Source organism: Schistosoma haematobium, chromosome 7 (assembly GCF_000699445.3).
Source record: "Schistosoma haematobium chromosome 7, whole genome shotgun sequence".
Lineage (NCBI taxonomy): Eukaryota > Metazoa > Platyhelminthes > Trematoda > Strigeidida > Schistosomatidae > Schistosoma > Schistosoma haematobium.
In genome coordinates this window covers 16,258,651-16,286,388 of record NC_067202.1, presented here as the reverse complement: position 1 = coordinate 16,286,388, position 27,738 = coordinate 16,258,651, and the positions used below count along the sequence as shown (strand labels likewise).

Here is a 27,738-nt window from a genome sequence, read left to right as displayed (position 1 = left end):
CTTTAAAGCTTCATGATCAGTAACAATAGTGAATTTCTTTCCGAATAAATATTTATGAAGTCTTTTAACAGCCCAAAACACAGCTAATACTTCTCGCTGAGTCTGTGAATAACCTTGTTCAGTAACAGTAAGTTTGCGTGAAGCACAAATAACTGGTCTACCTTCCTGTTCCAAAACTGCACCAATTCCCACAGGTGATGCATCAGTAATAAGCACAGAATGTACATTAGAGGAGTACGTTCGAAGAACAGCATCACTTTGAAGAAACTTCAGCAGACTTCGTAAGCATGACTCTTGTTCCTCACTCCATTTGAATGAATTGGATGTTAAAATATTAAATAAACAATTTGCACGACAAGAAAAATTAGGAATTAAACGGGAATAGTATTGAAGAGCACCCACTAGTGAACGTAATTCTGTAAGATTTTTCGGAGACAGTGCATTAGTCAGTGGAGCTAGTCGTTTCATATCTGGTCTAAAACCATTACCATCAACTAGGTATCCAAGACATTCAGAACTAGATACACGAAATGAACACTTATTTGGATTCATTGTAATTTTCTTCTCAATTAAACGACGTAATAAAGCAATGTCTCTGGTCATGAACTACCTTATTGGAACCATGAACAATGATATCATCTTGATAAACTTCAGCACCTTCAAGATCACTAACTACCTCATTTATGACTTCCTGAAATATGGCTGGAGAACAACTTAGACCACATGGAGGGAAGCTGTATATAAACAGACCAAAAGGAGTGTTAATTGTCGTCAAAATAGATGAAGATTCATCTAAAGGAATTTGAAGATAAGCATCTTTTAGGTCAACTTCCGAGAACACTTTAGAACCATGAAGTCGATTTAGAATATCTTCAGCTTCTACCGTCGTGCACGTTTGCTTCAACAAACGGGAATTCAGAGTTAATCTATAGTCACCACAAATTCTAGGGGTCTTGCCGTCCGACTTCAGTGGCGTAACAACAGGGTTGCCCCATGCTGAAGACTGTATCGGTTCAATTATGCCTTTCACACACAAGTCGTTTAATGTCTTCTGTACTACTTCTCGAAGACCATAAGGAATTATTTGTCTTTTAAGAAAGACTGGATCACCCTGTACTTGAAGTTTTATAGGCTGAATTTCCATACCTCCACTGCACTTAGCACACATAGCTATCAAATCTTTAAGTACAGCATCAGAATTTTCTTTAGAAACTAGGAAAGACGACTCCACTCTAAGCCTTTTCAAATTCCTTAGACGCAGTATTGACAGTCCTGTTTCGCTAACTAAAAATTCACAAGGTATGTATGAAGAATTATCATCTCTGATTAGTAATTCACAACATCCTCGTATGGGCAGTCTGTGTCCAGTAATCCCCAGTATTGATACTTCAGTGGGTCGTACAACAACGTTAGGATCTAAAGCTTTCAAGTTCTTGAATGAAATAATGGACTCTATACTGCTTGTGTCCACAATAAAATCATGAAATGAACCAAGCGATGAATATAATCGCTTTTGAATATGAGCATTACCTTTCGAAATGGTAGGCAAAGATAAATGATCACTAGGAACATCCAAATTATTGAGATTTAAATTACAAGATTTAGTACAGCTCGAAGCAAAATGGACAGTAGCTTTGCATACTGACTGAATGTGTCCTACCTTACCACATTTAAAACATTTAGCATTACGAAATACACATGAATTGCGAGCATGAAACTTTCCACATGATAAACATTTACCAAACTTTATCTCACCTTTGTGACTTGCTTTGTAATTCCTCGTTGAAACACCTTTCATATTTACACGAGAATAGGAATCACTGTTAAATGAACGCAAGTTTGATTGACCCTGAGATTGTAGTTCATCATGACGACTAAGCAAAGTATTGGAAATCTTCATCGACTGGATATCAAGTTCATTTACTGCTTCGTAGTTAATACACGCAGTTCTAGCATCTTGAAAGGAACAGTTTGGCATTCTTAACAGTTCTCTTTCCAAACTCGGTATGTTAATTCCTGCAATTAGTCGATCTCTCAGATGCACATGAAGTTGATCACCGAAATTACACTTGGCAGCTTGTTTCTGCAATTCAAGGATGAATTCCTGAACTTTTTGGTCATTTTGACGAACCATCTTATGAAATTTCGCCCTGTCACGGCATTCGAAACTGGTGCACTTTACATGATTTAATAATAGCTCTTTAAGAGTTGCATAAGGAAGTGAGATAGGTCTTTCTGGATATGCCAAAATTTTTACTAAGCTGTACGCTTTTCCCTCAATGAATGTCAGGAAATGTGACACAATTTTATTATCTGTAACATCTTTCTTAGTCATGCTCCAGATTTCGAACCTTTCCAAATAATCCTCAAAAGCTTCCGAAGTTAAATGAATATCTAAATTTTCCATCGAAGGCTCTATCGCGACGCCAATATAATGTTCCAAATCATTTGAATTATAGTACGACTTGACCATTCTGATGGGAGATTTCAATGCCGAGGTTGGAACGGACAACATTGAATATGAAGACATCATCGGACGACACGGACTGGGAGAAAGGAACGAAAATGGTGAGAGGTTTGCAAACCTATGTGCCTTCAATAAACTGGTCATAGGCGGCACCGTATTCCCACATAAACGCATACACAAAACCACATGGACTTCACCGGATCACTCTACACAAAACCAAATCGACCATGTTTGCATCAACAAAACGTTCAGGAGGACTATAGAGGATGTGAGAAACAAGAGAGGAGCTGATATAGCATCAGATCATCACTTGCTGGTCGCCAAGACGAAATTGAAACTCAAGAAGCACTGGACAACGGGGCAGACAATATCACAAAAGTTCAATACGGCCTTTCTTCAGGATACTAACAAACTCAACAAATTCAAGATAGACCTCAGCAACAAGTTCCAAGCCTTTCATGATCTACTCAATGGAGAAGGAACCACTGTGGAGAGCAACTGGAAGGGGATCAAAGAGGTAATCACTTCAACATATCACAAGAAGCACCATCACAAGGAATGGATCACTGTTGATACACTGGATAAGATTCAAGAAAGGAGGAACAAGAAGGCAGCAATCAATACCAGTCGAACAAGAGCAGAAAAAGCCAAGGCACAAGCTGAATACACAGAAGTAAACGAACAAGTGAAGAAGAGCATCAGAACCGACAAACGTAAATATGCGGAAGATTCAGCAACGACGGCGGAAAAGGCTGCAAGAGAAGGAAACATGAGACAACTGTATGACACGACAAAGAAACTCTCTGGAAATCGCCGCAAACGAGAACGACTAGTGAAAAGCAAGGAAGGCGAGGTAATCATCAACATTGAAGAGCAACAAAACAGGTGGGTAGAACACTTCAAAGAACTCTTGAATCGACCAGCTCCACTGAAACCACCCAACATCGAAGCAGCACCTACGGACCTCCCAATCGATGTTGGCCCACCAACAATTGAAGAAATCAGCATGGCCATCAGACAAATCAAGAGTGGCAAAGCAACAGGACCAGACAACATTCCAGCAGAAGCACTGAAAGCAGACGTAGCGGTAACTGCAAGGATACTCCACATTCTCTTCAATAAGATTTGGGATGAGGAACAAGTACCAAAAGACTGGAAAGGACTTCTGATCAAAATACCGAAGAAAAGCGATCTCAGCAACTGTGATAACTACAGGGGCATCACTCTTCTCTCAATACCGGGAAAAGTCTTCAACAGGGTATTGTTAAACAGGATGAAGGACTGCGTAGACGCCCAACTTCGAAATTGACAGGCAGGATTCCGTAAGGATAGATCGTGTACAGACCAAATCGCAACTCTACGGATCATTGTGGAACAATCAATTGAATGGAATTCATCACTCTACATCAACTTCATTGACTACGAAAAGGCATTTGATAGCGTGGACAGAACAACACTATGAAACTTCTTCGACACTACGGCGTGCCTCAGAAGATAGTCAATATCATACAGAACTCATATGATGGATTACATTGCAAAATCGTGCATGGAGGACAGTTGACAAAGTTGATCGAAGTGAAGACCGGTGTTAGGCAAGGTTGCTTACTCTCACCATTTCTCTTTCTCCTGGTGATCGACTGGATCATGAAGACGTCAACGTCTGAAGGAAAACACGGGATACAGTGGACATCTAGGATGCAGTTGGTTGATCTAGACTTCGCAGATGATCTGGCCCTTCTATCCCAAACGCAATAACAAATGCAGGAGAAGACGACCAGTGTAGCAGCAGCAGTAGATCTCAATATACACAAAGGGAAAAGTAAGATTCTCCGATACAACACAGCAAGCACCAATCCAATCACAATTGACGGAGAAGATTTGGAAGATGTAAAAACCTTTACGTATTTGGGCAGCATCATTGATGAACAGGGTGGATCTGATGCAGATGTGAAGGCGCGGATCGGTAAAGCAAGAGCAGCATATTTACGACTGAGGAACATCTGGAATTTAAAGCAACTGTCAACCAACACCAAGGTCAGAATGTTCAATACGAATGTCAAGACAGTTCTACTTTAATAATAATAATAATAATTTATTCTCAAATAACAGTTTGTTACATGAGGCATGCCAGTTTACAGGCAAGGTCGAATTGATATAAATGATACAATATCCACTGTAGTAAATTACATAGCTGGGTTGATAAACTATAAGATATGAATGTAGATTGTTTTTAATCACTACTACAGTTGGCGCGCTTCACGAACGTTGCGTTGCGAATGTGCAACTGATGGTCAAGGATAGGAAGGAAGGGAGGAAACTTGGAGAACCACTAAAGCCATCTTCTAGAAGATACAGGTGTTTATTAGCGGTTGTCTATGCAAAATACTTCGGATCCGTTGGCCGGACACTATTAGCAACAACCAACTGTGGGAGAGAACAAACCAGATCCCAGCGGATGAACAAATCAGAAAGAAGCGCTGGAAGTGGATCGGACACACATTGAGGAAAGCACCCAACTGCGTTACAAGGAAAAGAGGAAGACCAAAGAACACATTACGCCGGGAAATGGAAATAGACATGAGAAAAATGAACAAGAATTGGATGGAATTAGAAAAGAAGGCATAGGACAGAGTGGGTTGGAGAATGCTGGTCAGTGGCCTATGCTCCATTAGGAGTAACAGGCGTAAGTAAGTAAGTAAGGACGAACTAAAAATCCCAGAAATAACGCAACTGAATCAAGAAGTACGATAAAAGCACGAACGAATGTATTGTATTTAAAATTCGAAATCGAGCACTCAACGATTCCAAAAAAATCATTAGTTCGTTCAAGCACCACAAAAAATACACATGAATTATATGAGTATAATAAATATAAATGTGGTTGCATATAAATTGTGACAATTTAGTGAAAAGGTTTTGTTTTTGTTGTTACAAAAATCATTGAATACACATGATGAAGAACACGCTTAGGCTAGTGATAGAACAATATATTTGATATGAATAAAAAGCGTATGTTACCACTCAATAATAATCACGTCTGCAAGGCAGAGCCATGCCGTTCGATGGATTCGGACTAATTCAATTCATTGTTCTCGCCTTCTCCACCGTTGTGTTTTTCTTCGCGTTAAATGTTAATTACCTATTTTCCGAGTTGTCTGGTGTTCAGCTTTGAGGATTGTGTGGTTAGGGCCCACCGACACTACAAAACCGCGACATTCAGCACACATACACGTCTTATTTTTATCAAACTATTTCTACTTTTACGGGTTTCGTGCGTGGTTGTCTGTCAATTATTATTTTATCCAATGCCTGTCTCTTTGACGCACTACAATTTGTCTATCTTTTACTGTTTCCCTTTGGTAACGAGGGTATGTATCATACGTATCTTAAGTTTATTCTTGTAGTTGACTTATTTTATTACTCTACTCTCTAATGCGAAACGCTTCGTTAATTATATACGAGCGTAGTCGCCATATACATCTCGTTAACACCATCACACCGTAAAATCGGACTCAGATCAACTAACCGCAATAATTATCGTTGATATTGAGGGGATCGGTAAAATATTCGAGTCCCAGTGACAGGCTTGATAAATGCTGTTGCTAGAGCCGTGACGCTTTACTTTCTCTACAGACACGTTGATTCTTACCACATGATGTTTAGACCAGCGTTACGTGCTATTAATATTTAAGAGTCGCACCTTCTATCTATACGGTCAACAGGGAGATATCAATCGATCCTAACAATACAGACTTATCGGTAATGTTTTAAGACCACTTTTAAGTACCTAGAATCACACAAAAATAACAATAAGTGAGTGCAAAAAGATCAATCAGTTTATACAAACTCGTGACCAAGACATTGGGTATTGTATTTAAGCGCTATGTTTATAAATTGCGGTACTTGAGCCTGACGACAGAAATACTTTATGGCTGCTTCTTCTGTGAGTCACAACCCGTGGTGGAGTTTCTTTGTTTGGTTCGTTGCTGTGAACTGTTGGCCATTACTGTAAATTTCAGTTCACAAGGCTTGCTCATATTGTACATAAGACGCATCTACTGTACTATGTACTGCGCTTGGGTCAATAATGTAGGGACTTATCATCATTGTGCTTTGTCTATCGTTTAGAATTCTGTTCATGTGGTCAACCTGAAACACCGTCAATAAATTTAAAAATATCCCATCACACCGATACGATACCATTCCATTGACAGTACTATGTGACATGTCACATAATACTGTCAATGGATTTCTTTGTAGTGGTTGCTATTATAGTTAGTTAATAAAAGGTTGTCTATTATTTAGTCAAGAAGGTCACTGGGCCTCGAACGTAAGCATTCCGGTCTTATTTCGCAAAACAGGAATCAATGTTTGGAGGTAGAGAATTTAGGGAGAAACGTTGCACATTCCAGTATTATATATGTACGACAATAGTGGTAACTTTGATTTTTTTCCCAATAACTTTGATATTCACTCTTTACATACGAAAATGGTTTTACTTACCACTCGTCATTGTATAGAGCTCGGAATATAATACCTTGTCAATTCTTCACTAATAGTCACTTACCTAACCTGACTGAATTCTAAATTGTAATTCGTAATTGTAGAAAACTGAAATAGGTTTTTATTGTCTCTATATGCGTTTTTACAAACTACCACTTGGATCTTGTTAAGTGGGTAATCCTATCATCAACCGAGATGTTAGGCAAAATTAGTTTACAATGTCATAGTGCCATATACAAATGTAGATTTCCAAGTTAGGTATCTCCGTCCCAGAACCAATAATTGGTTATCTTAATCCATGAAGCGGTGGTAATTTTAGCTTTTGCATGGTTATTAGTAAGATGAATTATGATAGCATACATATTACGTCTGTTGTGACGACTGTTATCACTACTTAATTGTCCTAATTGTGGTAGACTGAGCTAATTTCATTGGATTTATAACTACATTTACGTCTATTGCACTTCTGAACAATTTCGCAGCAACTTGATGCAGAATGCGTTGACATTCGTTAGATGTTAATTAACAGCCTCAATCAGTGTTATAAGACATCACACTTATTTTCCAATGCTTTCCATCATCCTCAAAAGCGTTTGCACACCATGAGACTTCTCATATAGTTTAACGAACAGTCGTTTAGAGATAACATCAATTGAATATCTTTAGCTGCAGTATATTGGAAAAGCTGCTTTTACTGATAAACACCAACTTTTCTCACAATGTGCCATTGGTCACTTTTTCAGAGAGCATCATTTTGTTAGTGTTGTTGCATTCGGAGTAGCTTTCTCAGTTATATTTACTGTGAGTAAGAATCTCAAGGAGAATACTTTATTTAGGATTCTTAATAAATTATTCATTCGTGTGCTGTGTAAAAGGTTATGCACTACTTATAGCCAACGTTTTATAATTAGTTATGTGGTTTGCGATTTCAGTCAGGTGCTTGACTGTATCATCACCCTTCTCAACTATCTAGTTTGTTACACTCCTTGTCATAAGAACTGTTAGATAAACAAGTCAAGTAACCCCGCAAAATGTCACGCTAAATTATGTAGAATTATTGATATTTTTTCTGGGGATTCAGCATACTATCAATGTACTGAATTTAGTTTTTCCATGATTTGCCTCCATTGTTAATTTTAGATAAGTTGCTCAGATAAATCGACAGTTTAGTTTGATATAATGGAGGGTATTTTGTTAAAATGGACAAATTATGTTAGTGGTTGGCAACAACGATATTTCATTTTGGACGATGGAGTTCTGTCGTACTATCGATCCAAAGAAGAAATGAATAGTGGATGTAAAGGATCGGTCAAATTATCTGTATGTGATGTTATAGGTGAGTTTCATGTAAATACTGCTAGTTTATTGCGTACAAATGATACAGTTCATAGTTCCGATCCACGAAGATTTGATTTGATCCTTGGTGAACAAAGATATTATTTGCGTGCTTTATCGCGGGCAGATCGACAAAGATGGGTTATAGCACTTGGTAGTTCAAAAGTAGGCACTGCACAATTAAAGTCAGAAGACGTAAATATATATGGTAAGTTTAAATATATATTTGATTTCTTCTCATTGACTAACTCCAAACTTTGTATGTATACTTATATTTTCACTTTCGGATTTTTTATTTTAATCATAACACGTGATCGGTGATCAATTATTCTGCTTCATCCCTGTATTTCTTGGAGTAACTCTTGATAATACCCACTTTTTCAAATCAAATAAGATGAAATGGTGGGATTTAAATTTAGGACTGAACTGTTTGAAGTTGAGTGTTTTGATCAGTAAGCCATGGATCCTTAAATTATGTGAGGATTACTTTTAATTCCTCCTACGTAATACATTTATTTATTTATTTTAACACATAGATATTGGTACAAAGAGACACCAAATACATATGCGCCACACAAATCTCATTCGGTATGTGTGAGGGCTGTAATACTGCCTGGGTGCCCAAACCGAAGCAGGCGGTTTTCTTAGGGGGCCACACCTCGAGCCTTTGACCTAAAGGTCTGACCCACAAGGCAGTGGAGCATGGTAAGGAGATGCAGTCCCATGGAAGCCGGTGACCAACGATTGGTTCATACGCCATTTGTTTATTGAGGATACTGGAGCCCGTGTGCACCATTGGTTTGGGATCCGGTTAAAGCTCCGGACATTTGCTTTTCGTCCTCTCATTTTCGTAAACAACACCCCCGTGATGTGAGAAGGCAGTGAGTAGGACTTCCCTGGCAGAGGCTGTATACGCGTGGCCATGTGAGAGCATTTGGAGAGGGAGAGCGGACTGTCCCCACTCTCGGCCATACCAGGGCATTTGGGGGCTACGTAATACATATCACATAGAGTAGCAATGGAATATATACTCCAATTCATTAGTTTATCTATAATATGAATAATGCGGTGCTGAAATATGTTTACAACCTAAGTTGTTCAGAGCAGAAATAAATTGTTTTTTATACATCCGACTTTCAGCCGTTCAGATAATCGTTTTCAATATATCTACACTTTTCAATATGGAGTTGTGGAGATTGTTGTGTTTGATTAAAATCATGAGTCGATCTACATTTAATAATATTTTATTAACCATGTAGTCTTATTACTCACTATATGATAAACGTGGCTTAATCAGCTCGCAAGACACAGGTTCTCTTATTCAATTTAATCAGTGGAATAATAAAGTAAATCGAAATTAAGCCTACTGACTGGCGAATTATTTAATACGAAAAATTGCTTATTCATTGTTAGAACCTTCACAGACCCAATTAATCGATAATCATCGTTCTGAATTGCGTCTTTATCATAATTTGATGGTACAACAAGTTAAAGAGATTCAAAGTGAACTAAAAGAAGGTACGGTCCCAGATATGAATGTAAGTTTTTGGTCTTCTAATTTCCGTTGATTTAAGTTTTTATCGTTGGTTTTCGTTCTACTAAATTTTTTAAAAACTGTAGTCACTATTCTCAGTATTGAGTTCAATCTAAGTATTTCCATACATCAGTAGGGGTATTGGTCACAGTAGTGTACTGGATTTTCACAAACACGTGTGATACAACATTTGATAAACATCTTGTAAATGAATCTAATAAAAGCAGGAATCGCAGTTTCTTAAGTGAATTTGAGCGATGTATATTGATGGGTCGAGCTGGCTGTCATCCACTGTGATCATGACATCTTTCTCACTAGCTAATTTCAACACCGGTGACCTTGAGTATATTCCCTACTCATTGCAATCATATATATGTGCAGCGTACTAAGCGACTTTTTTGTCTTGTCTACTCTGTTGGCCGGGTTTATTAGCTTGGTAATTAACATATTTGGATCATTTACAGGTGTAAATTTGTTATCGGGTAATTTGTATCAAGATAAATGGTGAGTTAATCGTCTAATTGTGTTTTATGGGTTTTTAAAACAAAGAAGTTGACGGAGATCATCGATCATGAGTTTCACTGAATATGGTTTGTAGTCAGTTTTCATACTTCTTAAAACAGAAGTAATGTTTCTTTTCTCTAATCAGTCCGTAATAGGGCGTGGGTTCGAATCCCACCTCCGCCACCAATTTGTAGCACGTACTATTAGCGTTGATCTGCGAGTAGGAGCGATCTGAAACACAACACGACAGTCAGAACGAACAGATGCTACTCAAGTGAGAACACGGCGTACGAGCACAACATAGATATATTTCAAAATTGAATTACGCGGTTTAAGTACAAAAACGGGAAGTCTATTACAAAATGGTTTTACTCATTATCTCGCAGGTTTAACTTGCGCAAGGCTTGTTCTTCCTCTTCTAGTACGTTCACTTTCTGTTGCCCTGAAACAAGGAAAACAAACTTGCATTAATAAAGTCACACGTAATGGTTTTTGATACTGCTACATTACCCCCTCTCTCCATGAGGCACTGTCCTCAGTGCCTGGTGCTGGACATGAGTATGCTGCCCCTCCCTCTGGTGGCACTTCATAATGGCTGACGGCAGTCGGCGGGTTGACGGTCGGGGTATCTAAGTGCACCGTTGTTCTATCGGGCTTCAATTGATTGTAGTGTGCTGTAATAACATCGTCTTGGGGTCGTTGGAGGTTACGTAAGACGAATGTAGTGGGGGGCCGCGTAAACACCACTTCATAAGGTCCTTGCCAAGGGTGATGGAACTTGCTACATGTCCCCGGTGGAGCCAAAGGGCGGTGCAGCCACACACGATCTCCGGGTTTATACACAGGTCCGTTCGCCTTGCGATCGTACACATCCTTTTGGTGCCTGCTGGCATTTTGTAAGTTGATCTTCACTAAGCTATAGGCGTCGGCTAGGCGGTTGCGAAGGTTACGGATGTATACTACATGATCTTGGGCCTCGCATGGTAACAACGGTATTTGCAGCTCAACGAGTAGGCGCAATTCATGTCCAAAAAGTAGGGTCGCGGGTGAAAATCCCGCAGATCCGTGCACTGATGCGCGGTAAGCCAACAGACATTCTGGTATCACATCATCCCGAAATTCCGTCGACGACTTATTGATAAACGACTGTAAGAGAGTTTTGATAGTCCTGTTGGTTCTTTCCACCAAGCCGTTACCTTCTGGATGATATGCGGTAGTGTGTGTTTTTCGGATTCCCAATAATCGACATATCTGAGCGACGAGATGACTTTCAAAAGCTGAGCCTTGGTCAGAATGGAGTGGAAGGGGAGCGCCGTACCGGGATACCCAATGATCAATGAAAGCACGAGTGACTGTGAGGGCATCTTGTTGTGGTATAGCAACAGCTTAACACCATTTTCTGAAATAGTCTACCATAACTAGGATATAACGGTTTCCGTCCCTTGATGTTGTGAGTGGCCCCATAATGTCGATGCCAACTCGCTGATGCGGACCTTCTGTCGTCATTCGAACTAAGGGTGCACGACGTATTTGTCGGGGTGACTTGATAGCATAGCACGTGCTACAATTTTTGCAGAATTCGGCAACGTCTTCATGGATGGATGGCCACCAAAACCTCTGGCAGATAGCATGTCCAGTCTTCCGTTTTCCTGAGTGCCCCAGTTCTCGGTGTACCTGCTCCATAATATTCTGAACCTGTACACGTGGTACTATCAATAGTGGCTGTTTTGATTCGCTGACTATAAATAACGTGTCTTCATACAATCCTAGACTGCTCCAATTGGCACACAGACGGCGCGTCGCCAAGGAATGATCCTTCAACTCTGTCATAGATGGTTTATTATTGCCATGTAGTTGCCTCTGGTAAATAAATCGCAGATCACGGTCTGCTGCTTGAAGCGACGGCCAGTTGATATCGGGGGCTGTGCTAAGAACGGCATTAATGGTATCAGGAGAATAGGGTATACGAGATAGGGAATCGGCGTTTGTGTGTCGGCTTCCGGGTCGGTATTCGCAAGTAAAATCAAATTCCTGAAACCTCTCCTGCCAGCGCGCTACCTGACCTTCTGGTTCACGGAATGAACGAAGCCACTGTAGTGCACGGTGATCTGTGCGTACACGAAAGGGTCGTCCTAAGAGATAGTGACGAAAATGTTGCAAAAATTTTACCAAAGCCAGCATCTCTCGGCGCGTCGTAGAATACCGTATCTCTCTTTTATCTAGCCGCCGACTAGCATACGCTATGACCCGTTCCTTTCCGTCTTGTGCTATTTGAGACAGGACTGCTCCAATAGCTGATGAGCTAGCATCTGTATCAAGTATGAACTCACCCGCTTTATCCGAAGTGTCCGGAAAAGCCAGTATGGGCGGAGCAGCAAGAAATGACTTCAAAGTGTTAAATGCGTGTTGGCATTCTGTGGTCCACAAAAATTTTCGTCCTTTATGCGTCAGGCGATGTAAAGGTGCTGTCAGGGATGCGAAATCGCGTACGAAACGTCTGTAATAAGAAGCGAGCCCCAGGAAGCTGCGAACATCCTCGGCAGATTTCGGTTGTGGCCAGTTAATAATGGCGCTTGTTTTTGCCTTATCCGTTGCTACTCCATCTTCCGTAATGCGATGCCCCAAAAGAGTACTTCTTTTTGTAAGAGTCGACATTTAGATGGTTTTACTTTTAAGTTGTGCTGCTTAATACGTTGTAGAACTGCCCTTAAACTGGCATTATGCTGTTCCGGCGTGCTGCCATACACAATAATATCATCCAGGTAAATTAAGCACTTGTGTGGTACGAGACCATATAGAACTGTCTGCATCAATCGTTGGAAGGTGGCTAGGGCATTAGTTAGCCCGAAGGGCATCACTTGAAATTCATATAGACCATTGGGTACTATAAACGCGGTTTTTTTCTATCTTGAGGTCGAACCTCCACTTGCCAATACCCTGATGTTAAGTCTAGAGTCGAGAACCAGCGAGCGCCTTTCATAGCATCTAATGTAGCATCAATCCGTGGAAGTGGAAAAGAATCGCGTTTGGTTATAGCATTAAGGCGTCTGTAGTCTACACACAGTCGTAGGGAGGAGTCTTTCTTTTTCACTAAAACAATAGGCGATGCCCATGGTGATGAAGATGGTACAATAATCTTTTTCTCTAGCATATCTTTTATCATTGATTCTAATTGAGGCTGGTAATGTACTGGTACTCGGCGAGGTGGTTGACGTAATGGCATGTGATCACCTGTGAGGATGGAGTGCTGTACAGTGGTCGTCCGATTTCCAGAGATATTCTCAGAGAAAACGGAACTAAATTGTTGGAGTACATCAGTGGTTGCTCGACGGTCTTTTTCACTTATTATTTTATTATCCTGTACCTGACGTACAATCTCTGCAATTCCCACCTGGGCTACGGTTTCGGTTGGCATTTCCTGGCGTTGTAGTTGCACGACAACCCCGCCAATTTTAGCTTCCGACTTATTCATGTCTATAGAGACCCGATATCTTAACATGAAGTCAACCCCGAGTATCATGTTCCAGGTCAGTGTGGGGCAAACCAGGAATTCATGTCGAAAAGAGTTCTTGTTTATTGTTAGCTCTAACCCTATCTTAGAACACGCAGTCAAGGGGTCTCCGCTCGCCGTGATTAATGTAGAGGAGCACTGTTTACGCTGAGTGCTGTAGTTAAGTCTCTGCAAGAAGTCTTCCTTAATAAGGGATACTGAAGCTCCTGTGTCTAGAAGTATGTCTAGCTCGATGTCTTGTACTCTACCTTTAAACGTAGTTGGATTGACATGATTAACATAGGACGATAAATAACCAAAACGCCGCTTACCTGGTTTACGGGGGCGGTTGTGACCGCATCTTCTGGCGTTCCTGCCAAACCTTTTGCAATATATACAGTCGGCTTGACGCCCACTGTAGTTTCCTATGCTGGTTGTTTATTCCACCTCGAATTTGACTGTCCGCGCGTAGCACCTCGGCCGGGAAGGTCAGACACAGCCATTGCAGTCTGGCAGCTGTCCAGGCCACTAGATTTTGTAGCTCGTTCCACAGTCGTTACTGATGATGAATGTGCACTGGATAAATTCACTAGTTTGTCAGCTGCCAGGAAGCGTAATGTTGTTCTTTTACGTCAGACGTATCGGTTGGTGGATTTCGAAGAAAGTGTTCTTTAAGTGGTCCGGGCAACAGGCCTTCGACAAAACGTGAGCGTATTAATTCTTCTCGTCCCATCGTATCTAAACGAGGAAATGCTTGTACTGCGACTTGCTGCAGGAAATGAAGATAGTCTATTGGACTCTCGCTTGCTTTCTGGTGGCGTGATAAAAACTGAATTGTCACCTGCTGGGTGCCTACGGGCATGGAAAAACAGTCGTCTAGAATTCTCCAGTTTCGTGAGAGCGTGTTACTGGTCGCAAAACCATTCGCTATAGCCCTGCGTATCGCTTCATCGCTCAGATAAGAAACGAGATAGTTGAAATATTCGGTCAATGGAACTATCTGAAGGTACGCTGTGACTTTAAATTTCCAAACGGAGTAATCTGACGACGTTTCAAGCAGTTGTGGTTGGCGTGTGGTTGAACCGGGAGCAGCCGTGATTGGAATCAGAGGGGGTTCGTCTAGATTCTCCTCGCGTTTTTCCGTCGGCACCTCCACCAGAAAGCAAGCGAGAGTCCAATAGACTATCTTCATTTCCTGCAGCAAGTCGCAGTACAAGCATTTCCTCGTTTAGATACGATGGGACGAGAAGAATTAATACGCTCACGTTTTGTCGAAGGCCTGTTGCCCGGACCACTTAAAGAACACTTTCTTCGAAATCCACCAACCGATACGTCTGACGTAAAAGAACAACATTACGCTTCCTGGCAGCTGACAAACTAGTGAATTTATCCAGTGCACATTCATCATCAGTAACGACTGTGGAACGAGCTACAAAATCTAGTGGCCTGGACAGCTGCCAGACTGCAATGGCTGTGTCTGACCTTCCCGGCCGAGGTGCTACGCGCGGACAGTCAAATTCGAGGTGGAATAAACAACCAGCATAGGGAAACTACAGTGGGCGTCAAGCCGACTGTATATATTGCAAAAGGTTTGGCAGGAACGCCAGAAGATGCGGTCACAACCGCCCCCGTAAACCAGGTAAGCGGCGTTTTGGTTATTTATCGTCCTATGTTAATCATGTCAATCCAACTACGTTTAAAGGTAGAGTACAAGACATCGAGCTAGACATACTTCTAGACACAGGAGCTTCAGTATCCCTTATTAAGGAAGACTTCTTGCAGAGACTTAACTACAGCACTCAGCGTAAACAGTGCTCCTCTACATTAATCACGGCGAGCGGAGACCCCTTGACTGCGTGTTCTAAGATAGGGTTAGAGCTAACAATAAACAAGAACTCTTTTCGACATGAATTCCTGGTTTGCCCCACACTGACCTGGAACATGATACTCGGGGTTGACTTCATGTTAAGATATCGGGTCTCTATAGACATGAATAAGTCGGAAGCTAAAATTGGCGGGGTTGTCGTGCAACTACAACGCCAGGAAATGCCAACCGAAACCGTAGCCCAGGTGGGAATTGCAGAGATTGTACGTCAGGTACAGGATAATAAAATAATAAGTGAAAAAGACCGTCGAGCAACCACTGATGTACTCCAACAATTTAGTTCCGTTTTCTCTGAGAATATCTCTGGAAATCGGACGACCACTGTACAGCACTCCATCCTCACAGGTGATCACATGCCATTACGTCAACCACCTCGCCGAGTACCAGTACATTACCAGCCTCAATTAGAATCAATGATGAAAGATATGCTAGAGAAAAAGATTATTGTACCATCTTCATCACCATGGGCATCGCCTATTGTTTTAGTGAAAAAGAAAGACTCCTCCCTACGACTGTGTGTAGACTACAGACGCCTTAATGCTATAACCAAACGCGATTCTTTTCCACTTCCACGGATTGATGCTACATTAGATGCTATGAAAGGCGCTCGCTGGTTCTCGACTCTAGACTTAACATCAGGGTATTGGCAAGTGGAGGTTCGACCTCAAGATAGAAAAAACCGCGTTTATAGTACCCAATGGTCTATATGAATTTCAAGTGATGCCCTTCGGGCTAACTAATGCCCTAGCCACCTTCCAACGATTGATGCAGACAGTTCTATATGGTCTCGTACCACACAAGTGCTTAATTTACCTGGATGATATTATTGTGTATGGCAGCACGCCGGAACAGCATAATGCCAGTTTAAGGGCAGTTCTACAACGTATTAAGCAGCACAACTTAAAAGTAAAACCATCTAAATGTCGACTCTTACAAAAGAAGTACTCTTTTTGGGGCATCGCATTACGGAAGATGGAGTAGCAACGGATAAGGCAAAAACAAGCGCCATTATTAACTGGCCACAACCGAAATCTGCCGAGGATGTTCGCAGCTTCCTGGGGCTCGCTTCTTATTACAGACGTTTCGTACGCGATTTCGCATCCCTGACAGCACCTTTACATCGCCTGACGCATAAAGGACGAAAATTTTTGTGGACCACAGAATGCCAACACGCATTTAACACTTTGAAGTCATTTCTTGCTGCTCCGCCCATACTGGCTTTTCCGGACACTTCGGATAAAGCGGGTGAGTTCATACTTGATACAGATGCTAGCTCATCAGCTATTGGAGCAGTCCTGTCTCAAATAGCACAAGACGGAAAGGAACGGGTCATAGCGTATGCTAGTCGGCGGCTAGATAAAAGAGAGATACGGTATTCTACGACGCGCCGAGAGATGCTGGCTTTGGTAAAATTTTTGCAACATTTTCGTCACTATCTCTTAGGACGACCCTTTCGTGTACGCACAGATCACCGTGCACTACAGTGGCTTCGTTCATTCCGTGAACCAGAAGGTCAGGTAGCGCGCTGGCAGGAGAGGTTTCAGGAATTTGATTTTACTTGCGAATACCGACCCGGAAGCCGACACACAAACGCCGATTCCCTATCTCGTATACCCTATTCTCCTGATACCATTAATGCCGTTCTTAGCACAGCCCCCGATATCAACTGGCCGTCGCTTCAAGCAGCAGACCGTGATCTGCGATTTATTTACCAGAGGCAACTACATGGCAATAATAAACCATCTATGACAGAGTTGAAGGATCATTCCTTGGCGACGCGCCGTCTGTGTGCCAATTGGAGCAGTCTAGGATTGTATGAAGACACGTTATTTATAGTCAGCGAATCAAAACAGCCACTATTGATAGTACCACGTGTACAGGTTCAGAATATTATGGAGCAGGTACACCGAGAACTGGGGCACTCAGGAAAACGGAAGACTGGACATGCTATCTGCCAGAGGTTTTGGTGGCCATCCCTCCAAATTCTGACGTTTCTTGTAATACAGAGGCAGATCCTTCTATCAAAGTTTCTCTCTCCTTATCCTTAAACAATAAATAAGCTTGTTGTAATATAAATAAACATGTTAGATAACTGTTAGATATCTTGTAGGAATCACCTTTTTTAAATAGTGATGGTAGTGGTTATTACTCGGACCCAGGATGCGCGTTTCATCCTATTCGGGAATCGCCAGCTGGATGTATCTGCATCTCAGTGTTGATGTTCATGCCAGTGCCTCTCTCTTTGGACGCCGATGCATTATCCACTGAGCTGTCTAACTCGTTACAGTTGAGAGTTAGACAGCAGTAACCTTGGGGTGTTACTGCGTTAGAATTCGTGAAATTATTCCTTTTGGGCCACAGTTAGAGGAGATAGTACTATCCCGTTTCTATTAATTCATTTATTACACTTATTTCCTTGGTTCAAAGGAGTATCAAAATGTATATAAACCACACGTCATCGAACTTGTATGTAGGTTGGAATACTGCCCAAGTGCCCAAACAGAAGTGGTTTTTTTAAAGAGGCGCACAGCTCGAGCCTTTAGCCCAAAGGGAAAGCGGACTGTTCCGGCCCTTGACTATTTCTACGTGTTTTCTTTATATAATTCCGTTTTATTGTAACAATTCACACCTCTTTCAGTCTCCATTTTCTTAATGTTCTATTCGCATTAATGTATTGATTTTTTTAAAACTCCATGTTGAAAAACATTTTTATGGTGCTCCTATTCAGTGATTCTAACAATAACTATAATCTGTCCCAACACTAGTTTACAAGACGTTTCTGTCTTCTCTCTTCTTAAGGTAACTAGATAATTACTACTAATATTCAATAAATGGGCTGTTTATTGTTCAATAAACGCTGTCTTAACAAGTTACATATCAGTCAGTTAGTCATAGAGAGGATAAAATCTATTACTAATTAGTTTAAATTTTGTATCACACGCATCTTGCTATACCATTTCGACATTTCAGAAAAGTAAGACCATCAAATAAGCTCGAATATTATTGATTACTTTATCCCATGGTTTTCCCTTTGATTTCCTACAACCACAGTCAGTGGTTAGAAATATTGATGAGTGACATAGTTTAGAATTGATTATAATGAAGATGCATTCAGACTCTAACTTGCTTTAAATCTTTGGTCTCAAATCTATTTTATATTTTCTATTCTATGTGTTTAATCATTTTCAATATTACTAATAAATTTACTATTCACGTATTGATCTTAATAATTTCATTGCACTGTACATTGATGTTTAGTCTGGCAACTTGAACCGATGTACACATATTTACCAGGTTCTATATTCGTTGTGATTAACTCCCTGCTACCTTAAAGTGTTTATTTCAATTACATAGAAAAATAGATGCTCACAATACTATCACATCTAATGGAAAAGAAGATAGGTGAAAACACATATATGCTAATCAAACGGTTATATATATATCAAATAATTTGTAGAAAAGTTGTTCGTATGTTCGGTTACGTATAAGAAAAGTGGAAAAGTTGAAAAACAAATGGGGATACAAGGCTTCTGTCAGTATTATAATTTGTCATTTTAACTTTAATATGAGGTTGACCGATAGATTCACGTAAGCAGAAATAAAAGTTGGGGAAAAATACTAATATTTGTACTAAGAGTTAGGGGAGGGAAAAGCGATGAGTGAACTTTTACGCCAGTGAATTTACAAAGTGAATTTCATATTGTTTTTGTTATATTCGGACGAAGACTAAAGGCATGGTAACTATCAAGACTAATTTATGGACTATTATATATATATATATATATATATATATATATATATATATATATGTCCATTCTAACAACCAGAGCAACATATTTTGTAGGTACATGGAATATAAGGACCAGCCAAATAGAAACGGATTCCGGCTCAGTGGTCCAGTTGGTTAAGCGTTTGCGCGCGAGACTGTAGGCCCTGGGTTCGAATCCCGCGAGCGGGATCGTGGATGCGCACTGCTGAGGAGTCCCACGATAGGACGAAACGGCCGTCCAGTGCTTTCAGGTTTCCAAAGGTGGTGGTCTAACGTCAATCGGTTCATGATCTCAATCAGAAACGGAAATGATGAGACAACTTGGCGTAACTCGAAATCGGCGAAACCTATTGGACCCAAGCTGGACGGCGAAGGTTAGGTACGGGAGAGATGCTGGAAAGAGGAAAATGCTCCGCACACTCAGGGAGTTGCTCAGATGTTGTTCGAAGGTGCACGAAATGCACTTACAGGATGTGAATCTCACGGATTTAGGATCTTCAAAACAAAGGAGGGAATGACGATGAATTTTATCCAATGTTATGTACCCACTAATAACAGCAACGACAGCGATAAGTATCAGTTCGAGAATCTGCAATTCATCATAGCGAAGTGCCCTGGAAAGGACTTGACAATCCTGATGGGAGATCTAAGCGCCAAAGTCGGAATGGACAACACCGGATATGATGATATCGTGAGGCGACATGGACTAGGAGAAAGGAACGAGAATGGAGAGAGATTTGCAAATCTGTGTACATTCAACAAGTTGGTTATAGGTGGCACAATATTCCCATACAAACACATACACAAAGTTACGTGAATTTCACCGGACCACTCCACGGAGAACCAGATGGGTCGTATTTGCATCAGTAAAAACTTCACAAGGTCAATGGAGAGTGTGAGAACCAGGAAAGGAGCTAACATAGCCTCAGATCACCTTCTGATGGTTTTCAAGATGAAACTGAAGCTAAAGAAGCACTGGACAGCTGGGGAAACAGTATTACATAGGTTCAATGCAGCCTTCCTTCGATATACTGATAAGCTCAACGAATTTAAGATAACTCTCAACAACAGGTTCCAAGCATTAGAGATTCTACTGAAAGAAGAAACTGCGTTGGGCGACAACTGGAAACGGATCAAATAAGCACTAACTTAAAAGTTTCAGAAGGTGCTGGGCCGCAAGAAGTATCATCATAAGGAATGAATCTCTATGGAAAATCTGGACAAGATTCAAGAAAGGAAAAAAAACAAAAAGACAGCAATTAACAACAGCCGAACAAGAGCAGAGAAAGTCAAAGCACAAGTTGAATATACAGAATTAAACAAGCAAGTAAAGAGGAGCATTAGAGCTGACTAGCAGAAATAAGTGGAAGAGCTAGCAAGGACAGTGGAAAAAGCTTCAAGAGAAGGAAATATGAGATAGCTATATGACACAACGAATAAACTAGCAGGAAAATATAGTAAACCAGAGAGACTGGTCAAGGACAAAGAAGACAAGCCAATCACTGAAATTCAAGGACAGAGTAACAGATATGTAGAATATTTTGAGAAACTCTTAAATAAACGAGCTTACATTTAACCAAACGATTTGGACTTCGCATATAACCTAGTCCTTTTATCCAACACGAGCAAATGCAGGTTAAGACAACCAGGGTAGCAACAGTCTCTGCATCAGTACATCTCAACATACACAAGGGTAAAAGCAAGATCCTTAAATACAACATGGAAAACACCAACACAATCACACTTGATGGAGAAACTCTGGAAGAGGTATGAATCAACTGTAACTATTTTATAAACTAGCCAGTGGATCAGAGGTTAAGGCAATCAATTTTTAGCCAATAGTTTACAACTTCGAACCCTAATTCACTTACTTGTGTTTAGACAAGCGGATAGTAGTATCATTAGCTCTCTCGTGTAGAGTGAAGCCGGAAGTCAAGTACATAAATCTGTACCTTTTAAGTGTGTCAATTAATAAAGAATATATCAACGGGTCATCTAAGCTTTTAATTATCACGAAAAAACAAATAATAAACTAGGTTTTATCATTATGTTGCGCCTAATATTCTCCGGATCTGACGCTATGTTATTTTAAGTAACACTCTTAGCTGTATTGCTGGATAATTGTTTTGATTCTTTTTGTCTGTTTATCAACCATTAATTTTCATACAATTTTTATCAGTAACTGTTTCATTCATGATTAAGTCAACTACATAGTTCACGACTTCTCACTAGAACTAGTTCAGAGTAACTCAGATCGTAGTTATATAATAGTGAGTACATAATTATTGGAAATAGTAAATGTAAAAATAAAAGTGTAAACCGGTCAATTACAACTCACTAATTTAACGGTTACATATACTCTCTGATGATACATTAAAATTTTAAGTTCTTTTATATGTAGAGTTGTGGCTGTACATTATGAAAAGGTATCAAGCTAAAATGCGCACTGCTGCGGAGTTCCACAATAGAAAGAAACAGTCGTTCAGTACTTCCAGGTTTTCCATGATGGTCTAGCTTCAATTGACTCATGGATCTCAACCATTGAAATTACTATCATATTCATAAAACCCCTCTGACATAAAACAATTCACTCAATGGTTACTATATTTTAAGAACTGTCAAATAACCCAATGATTATTAAAAAAAAACTATGAAATCGAATCTATCATGATCTATGTTATGTTGTAATTAACACATTATAGACTAATATTTAAGTAGTATAATGATAGTCAACATTCTCTAATATGTATTTACTAATTATTTAATGTCAATATATTTTAACTGGAATTTGGACAAGTAAATTTTATATTTGGTATGTTTGTTATAATTAAAAAAAGCAAATAGTAAACTATTGTTCAATGATAAATGTGAAATTATTTCAAATAGTGATTATCTTGTATAGTTTAAGTAGCAAACTAATCGTTTTTATTTTATTTATCATTTATTTGAACACATAGATATTGGTACAAGGAGGCACCAAATACATATGCGCCACACAAATCTCATTCGATATGTGTGAGGGCTGTAATACTCCCTGGGTGCCCAAACCGAAACAGGTGGTTTTCTTAGGGGGCCTTACCTCGAGCCTTTGACCTAAAGGTCTGACCCACAAGGCAGTGGAGCATCGTAAGGAGATGCAGTCCCATGGAAGCCGGTGACTAACGATTGGTTCATACGCCATTTGTTTATTGAGGATACTGGAGCCCGTGTGCACCATTGGTTTGGGATCCGGTTAAAGCTCCGGACATTTGCTTTTCGTCCTCTCATTTTCGTAAACAACACCCCCGTGATGTGAGAAGGCAGTGAGTAGGACTTCCCTGGCAGAGGCTGTATACGCGTGGCCATGTGAGAGCATTTGGAGAGGGAGAGCGGACTCTCCCCATTCTCGGCCATACCAGGGCATTTGGTGGCTATTCACAGTTATATAATATACCCTTATGGGCCAGGGTAATATTACATTGGTTTTCAGGAGAACCAGACACCATCTGGACTTTCACGTGACAACCCAAACAGTACAGCTCACCCCCGTTTAACAGGAGAGCCAGACACCACCCAGGCTTAAATTTTATAAACCGAGCAGTACAGCTCAATCCCACTTCACAGGAGAACCAGACACCGTATAGGTTTTAACGCTACAATCTGAATAGTACAGCTCAATCCTGTGACGCAACCACACAGGTACCAAGCACACTGGTGAACCAAATCGTTTTTAGAGATTCGTTGGAAATTAGGAAGAATTAGACAGCTTTTTCGTTGTAACATTTGATACATCCATATTTCTGCCAGGAACCATACTTTGAACGTTCATGTTTTAAGTTGAGCTTTTAACCGGAAGCAAATAGAGTTAAGTTCGAGCTTGAAAACTAATATTTCATAGCCTAACGAAATATCATTGTTTATATGAAATATTTATGAAAATGTCTTGCCGTGTAATAAAATTGTATCACTTTAATTGTTTTCTCAGAAAAATATAGTTATTTCTCTCTAACTCTTATGATATCAATGTCTTGATTAATCCTCATTCATTCATACTTAAACTGTATTGGAGAGTATCCAATTTGTCTAACACATCGATTTATACAACAAATTTTTTGAATGTTGGTCACTGAATTTTTGTTGTCGTTGCTGCTAAAATCTTATCTGCGTTATGTTCTTTGAATTCCTAATTCATTTACAATTCTTGAATCTATTCATTTGTTTAAATTCTTCAATTAAGCAAACATACTAGAATTCCATAGATTCTTTATTGATTTGAACTTGTCCAACAGAAATTAGTCGGTTATAGGCAAAAAAAAAATAGTCAATACAGAAGAAAACTAGGTATCTAAATAGCTTTAGAAAACTTAAGATTAAAATACGATAGAAGAACAGATTGAATACACAATTCTAGCTTCTCTAAATGTACAACAAAAGGTTCCGCTGTGTTAAACAGACTAAACCTCAGTTTATTAAAGATCAATTTTATTTCAATTCATCTTGTTGATGAATTTAAACTGTGGATGCGTTTTAATGTGATGAAATGTGTTTACCAGGTGTTCGATTATGGAGCTACCTTTGGATTTATTGTTGTCTCTTTTCAATCACATCAGATAATAATCTTCAATTATCTTGGATGAAACGACTTATATACCCATCTCCACAGGAGCCGATGAATTAATAACGACATATAGAAATGATCTGATCCAAGAACTTATAGTTCAAGCTATTTGTGAACATAGATAAGTTGGCTGGATGAAAACATTATTGTGTATTCAATATTTCATCCTATGATGTTCTAATCTTTGTCCTATATATGAATCAGGTATTTAAACCATATATTCACCAACAGTTTTGTTATTGTAGAAATTAATTTCTGTTATTTAATTTTCCACTTTCGTTTTGCTTTAATCAGCGTATTGATGAATTAACTGGTATGTTAAACGCATCTTGCTCCACATTCTTAATAACTTTGGATGAATTAATGATTTTAAGTAATGCACAAGCTCCATGGTTAAGTTCCATTGTAACAGGAACAACATTGGAGACAAGTCCTACTATATTTCGAAATACATCATGTCTTACCAATACAGATCCTTCTAATATACATTCACCAAATATGAGGCAAGTTTAATTAATTATACAGTTGACTCCATTTATCTTTTGATCTCATGTTTAAAAGGATTAGGCAAAGCTGAATTATACAATCGAGCCAATAATCAAGAAGGATCAAGATATTTCGAGGCCAAAGCGTATTTTATCACAGTAGAATGTTATTTGTTGAAATGTGATGATTAGTTTTAACAATGAAAGCATCAATAAACATTTAAGTTTAGATTTAAGTCTAAGATTTAGAATTTAGAGTTTAGGATGTAGGATCGGGGTTTGAGTTATGATTGGGTTGTAGAGCTTAGAGTTGATGCTTACAGTTAAGATTTAGGATAATCATATATATATAAGCTGTGACTGGTAAGATTCAGTTGGATATGAAATGAAACAACTGATACGTTTTGTATTGGAGTGTTAAGGCACGAACTTTCTAATCACTTCCTAGTTCCTGAAATTGTTCAACTTTCAAACTCTTAGTTGGAAATAAAAAATGTTAACCATGAAGGAAACTTTATTCCAAAGATTAATTAGTGCATGGAAGAAGCTGGTGTATTTATAGGTTTACACATATAATTTCGAGATTGAAGAACTAGTTAAAACAACATTTGTAGAACAGTGAATGAAAAGCTCACTTCTACATGAAGTAAACGCTGATGATGTTCTCCAGAGAATAGCATTGAAAACTCCACAATCGAATAGTCTATTCGGTTCATAGAATACAATATAATACTGTTACTCCTCGTTGAGGAGATTAGAATATCCACCAGTATTCTCCATATAACTTTGTCCCGGGCAATCCTTTTCAGTTGCTATTCATCCTTTTCGTATGTGCTTCCAATTCTCAGTGCAATGTGTTCTTTGACCTTCCTTTCTTCAGTTTCCCTCCACGAATCCAAGTTAGCGATTGCTTCGTGATGTAGTTTGAGGATTTCTTCAATGTGTGTCCTATCCAGTGCCGTCATCTTCCCTAATTTCCTCTTCAAATGGAAGTTGGTTCGTTCTCTCCCACAGTAGGTTGTTGCTGATGATATCCGGTCAACAAACATTGAATATCTTACGTAGACAATTGTCTAGAAATACTTGTACTTTGTTGATGATGGTTGTAGTAGTGCTCCAAGTTTCATCTCCGTACAGTAGAATTGTACGTTCATATTGAAGACTGTGACTTTGATGTTGGTTGACCGATAGTTGTTTTGAGTTCCATATGTTCTTCAACTGTAGGAATGTTGTCCTTAATTTGCCAATCTTCGCATTTACGACTGAATCAGATGCTTCATGTTCATCGATGATTCTTTCCGGATACGTGGAACTTTCCACCTCTTCCAGAGTTTTTCCATCAAGTATGATTGTGTTGGTGTTCTTCGTGTTGTATTTGAGGATGTTGCCTTTTCCCTTGTGTATGTTGAGATCTACTGACTCAAAGACTGTTGCTACACTAGTTGTCTTCATCTGCATTTGTTCATGTGTATGAGATAGAAGGACTAGGTAATCTGCGAAGTCCAAATCGTCTAGTTGAATGCAAGCTGTATATTGTATTCCGTGTTTCATCTCAGACGTCGAGGTCTTCATAATCCTGTCGACTATTAGAAGAAAGAGAAAGGTGGAGAATAAACCATCTTAACTGACCAACCAAACATTTATTACAATGATTGTTATTAGCAGTAATAATATAATTATTTATAATAATGATCCTTATTGTAATGATGAATAAGTATTATATTTAATAACCAATCCATTCTTGACTTCTACATTTCATCTTTAGTAATAATCTTTGTTCTTCATTGACGAATGATCCTATCTTTCGAAATTCACATGCACAATCATCATTGAATCGGCGTCACTTCAATGCTACACGAAAATATCAAACTTTTTTCTCTACTTTAGAATATAGGTAAGTCGATATTTCACCATTAAAAACTAGTCTGTTATTGATAATTCTAATTTAATTTACGTACAATTGATAAATCACAAAGTAGTGACCAATGTCATGTATGTCAAGTCCTTTTTAGCGCTGGTTGAATTCTATCGATCAAGTTACTGTGTGGCCACTATTTCAAGTGACTCGACTTGTCTAGCATTATTTTGAGATGCTAAATAGTTGGAGCTAATTGATAACAAACCTTGGATTTAAGTTTTGTGCTATTTGGTATTCATCAACAAGGTGTACTTGTGATCTAAAAGGAACTGATACCTTCCGAAGGATTCAATCCTGTTTTACACAGTTCAGCTCCACCATGGCCACGTCTTTGACTGTGAATCTGGGTGACACAGGATGAGATCCGTTAGGAAGCAACAGTACCCTAAAGATTACAGTCACACGTCTGTGACGAGTACCAAATAGGACGAAACCCAAATTAGGCAGAGTTTCTTGTCGATTACCTTCAACCTTCACCCTACAATTGAGCTTATTTACAACAAAGTTTGTCATGATTAGTATTAACATCAGGTCATTAAAATTGGAGTATTGTAAAATGGGTTGTTGATGAAACCAAAGACCTCCAGGTATCACGGCAAGTACTTAACCTTTAGACCGTTAGCCTGGCATCTAATAGTTTACACGCCTAAATTTCATCAGTTCACGATATTGCGCAATCATCTGAGAAGTCCCATACCAGGATAAAACAGCTGCCCAGTGCTTTTTAATTTCGGTGCTGTGTTTTTTTAAACGAGGTGGTTTGGTTGTGAAGCTTTTATTGTCCTTTTGGGCAACATCATCAGTTCGTTATTCAAAAAAGAGCTTTCAGAATCTCTCCACAATTGACTAGCAGATTGTTTTATCGACATAGAATTTGATTAGTTGTTGTCCATAGGTGAGTGGTCGCTATTTGTTTTGATTGTTTTCTCGCGTAACTTGATTTCTGATCTCTCGGTTTTGGGTCTTTTTTCATATCCACTGATAGATTTGATTGATTTTGATACATCTTTTGATTGATTAATGACTGAATGAAGTCTCAGGCTTCTGAGAAATCTCTGGCTTTCTTTGTCTTACCACTGTCTCCTATGTCAATGTTTTTTCAGTCGAACTCATATCCATAGTTGTCCATATGCAACCGAAGCTTTATGGTGATGTTTAACATCTTACTGATGCTCATTTAGGTTTAGACAGCGGGTGGTCACTTCATAATATGAAGTGTTTGTCTCTATTACTGTAATTTATCTTGTAAAT

The 27,738-nt window shown here is 39.4% G+C and overlaps 1 protein-coding gene across 1 annotated transcript in view; it reads left to right on the top strand.

Moving 5' to 3' along the window:
• The first annotated feature begins 6,368 nt into the window (after positions 1-6,368).
• PLEKHA8 (Pleckstrin y domain-containing A member 8) overlaps positions 6,369-27,738 on the top strand; it is a 36,342-nt gene continuing 14,972 nt past the window's right edge. Inside the window, exons 1-6 of the mRNA XM_051219604.1 lie at positions 6,369-6,410; positions 8,111-8,306; positions 8,355-8,513; positions 9,719-9,843; positions 24,379-24,587; positions 26,335-26,463. Of these exons, the coding sequence (XP_051064547.1) occupies positions 8,150-8,306; positions 8,355-8,513; positions 9,719-9,843; positions 24,379-24,587; positions 26,335-26,463 (779 nt within the window). The 5' untranslated portion in view covers positions 6,369-6,410; positions 8,111-8,149. The remainder of the gene's footprint in view (positions 6,411-8,110; positions 8,307-8,354; positions 8,514-9,718; positions 9,844-24,378; positions 24,588-26,334; positions 26,464-27,738) is intronic.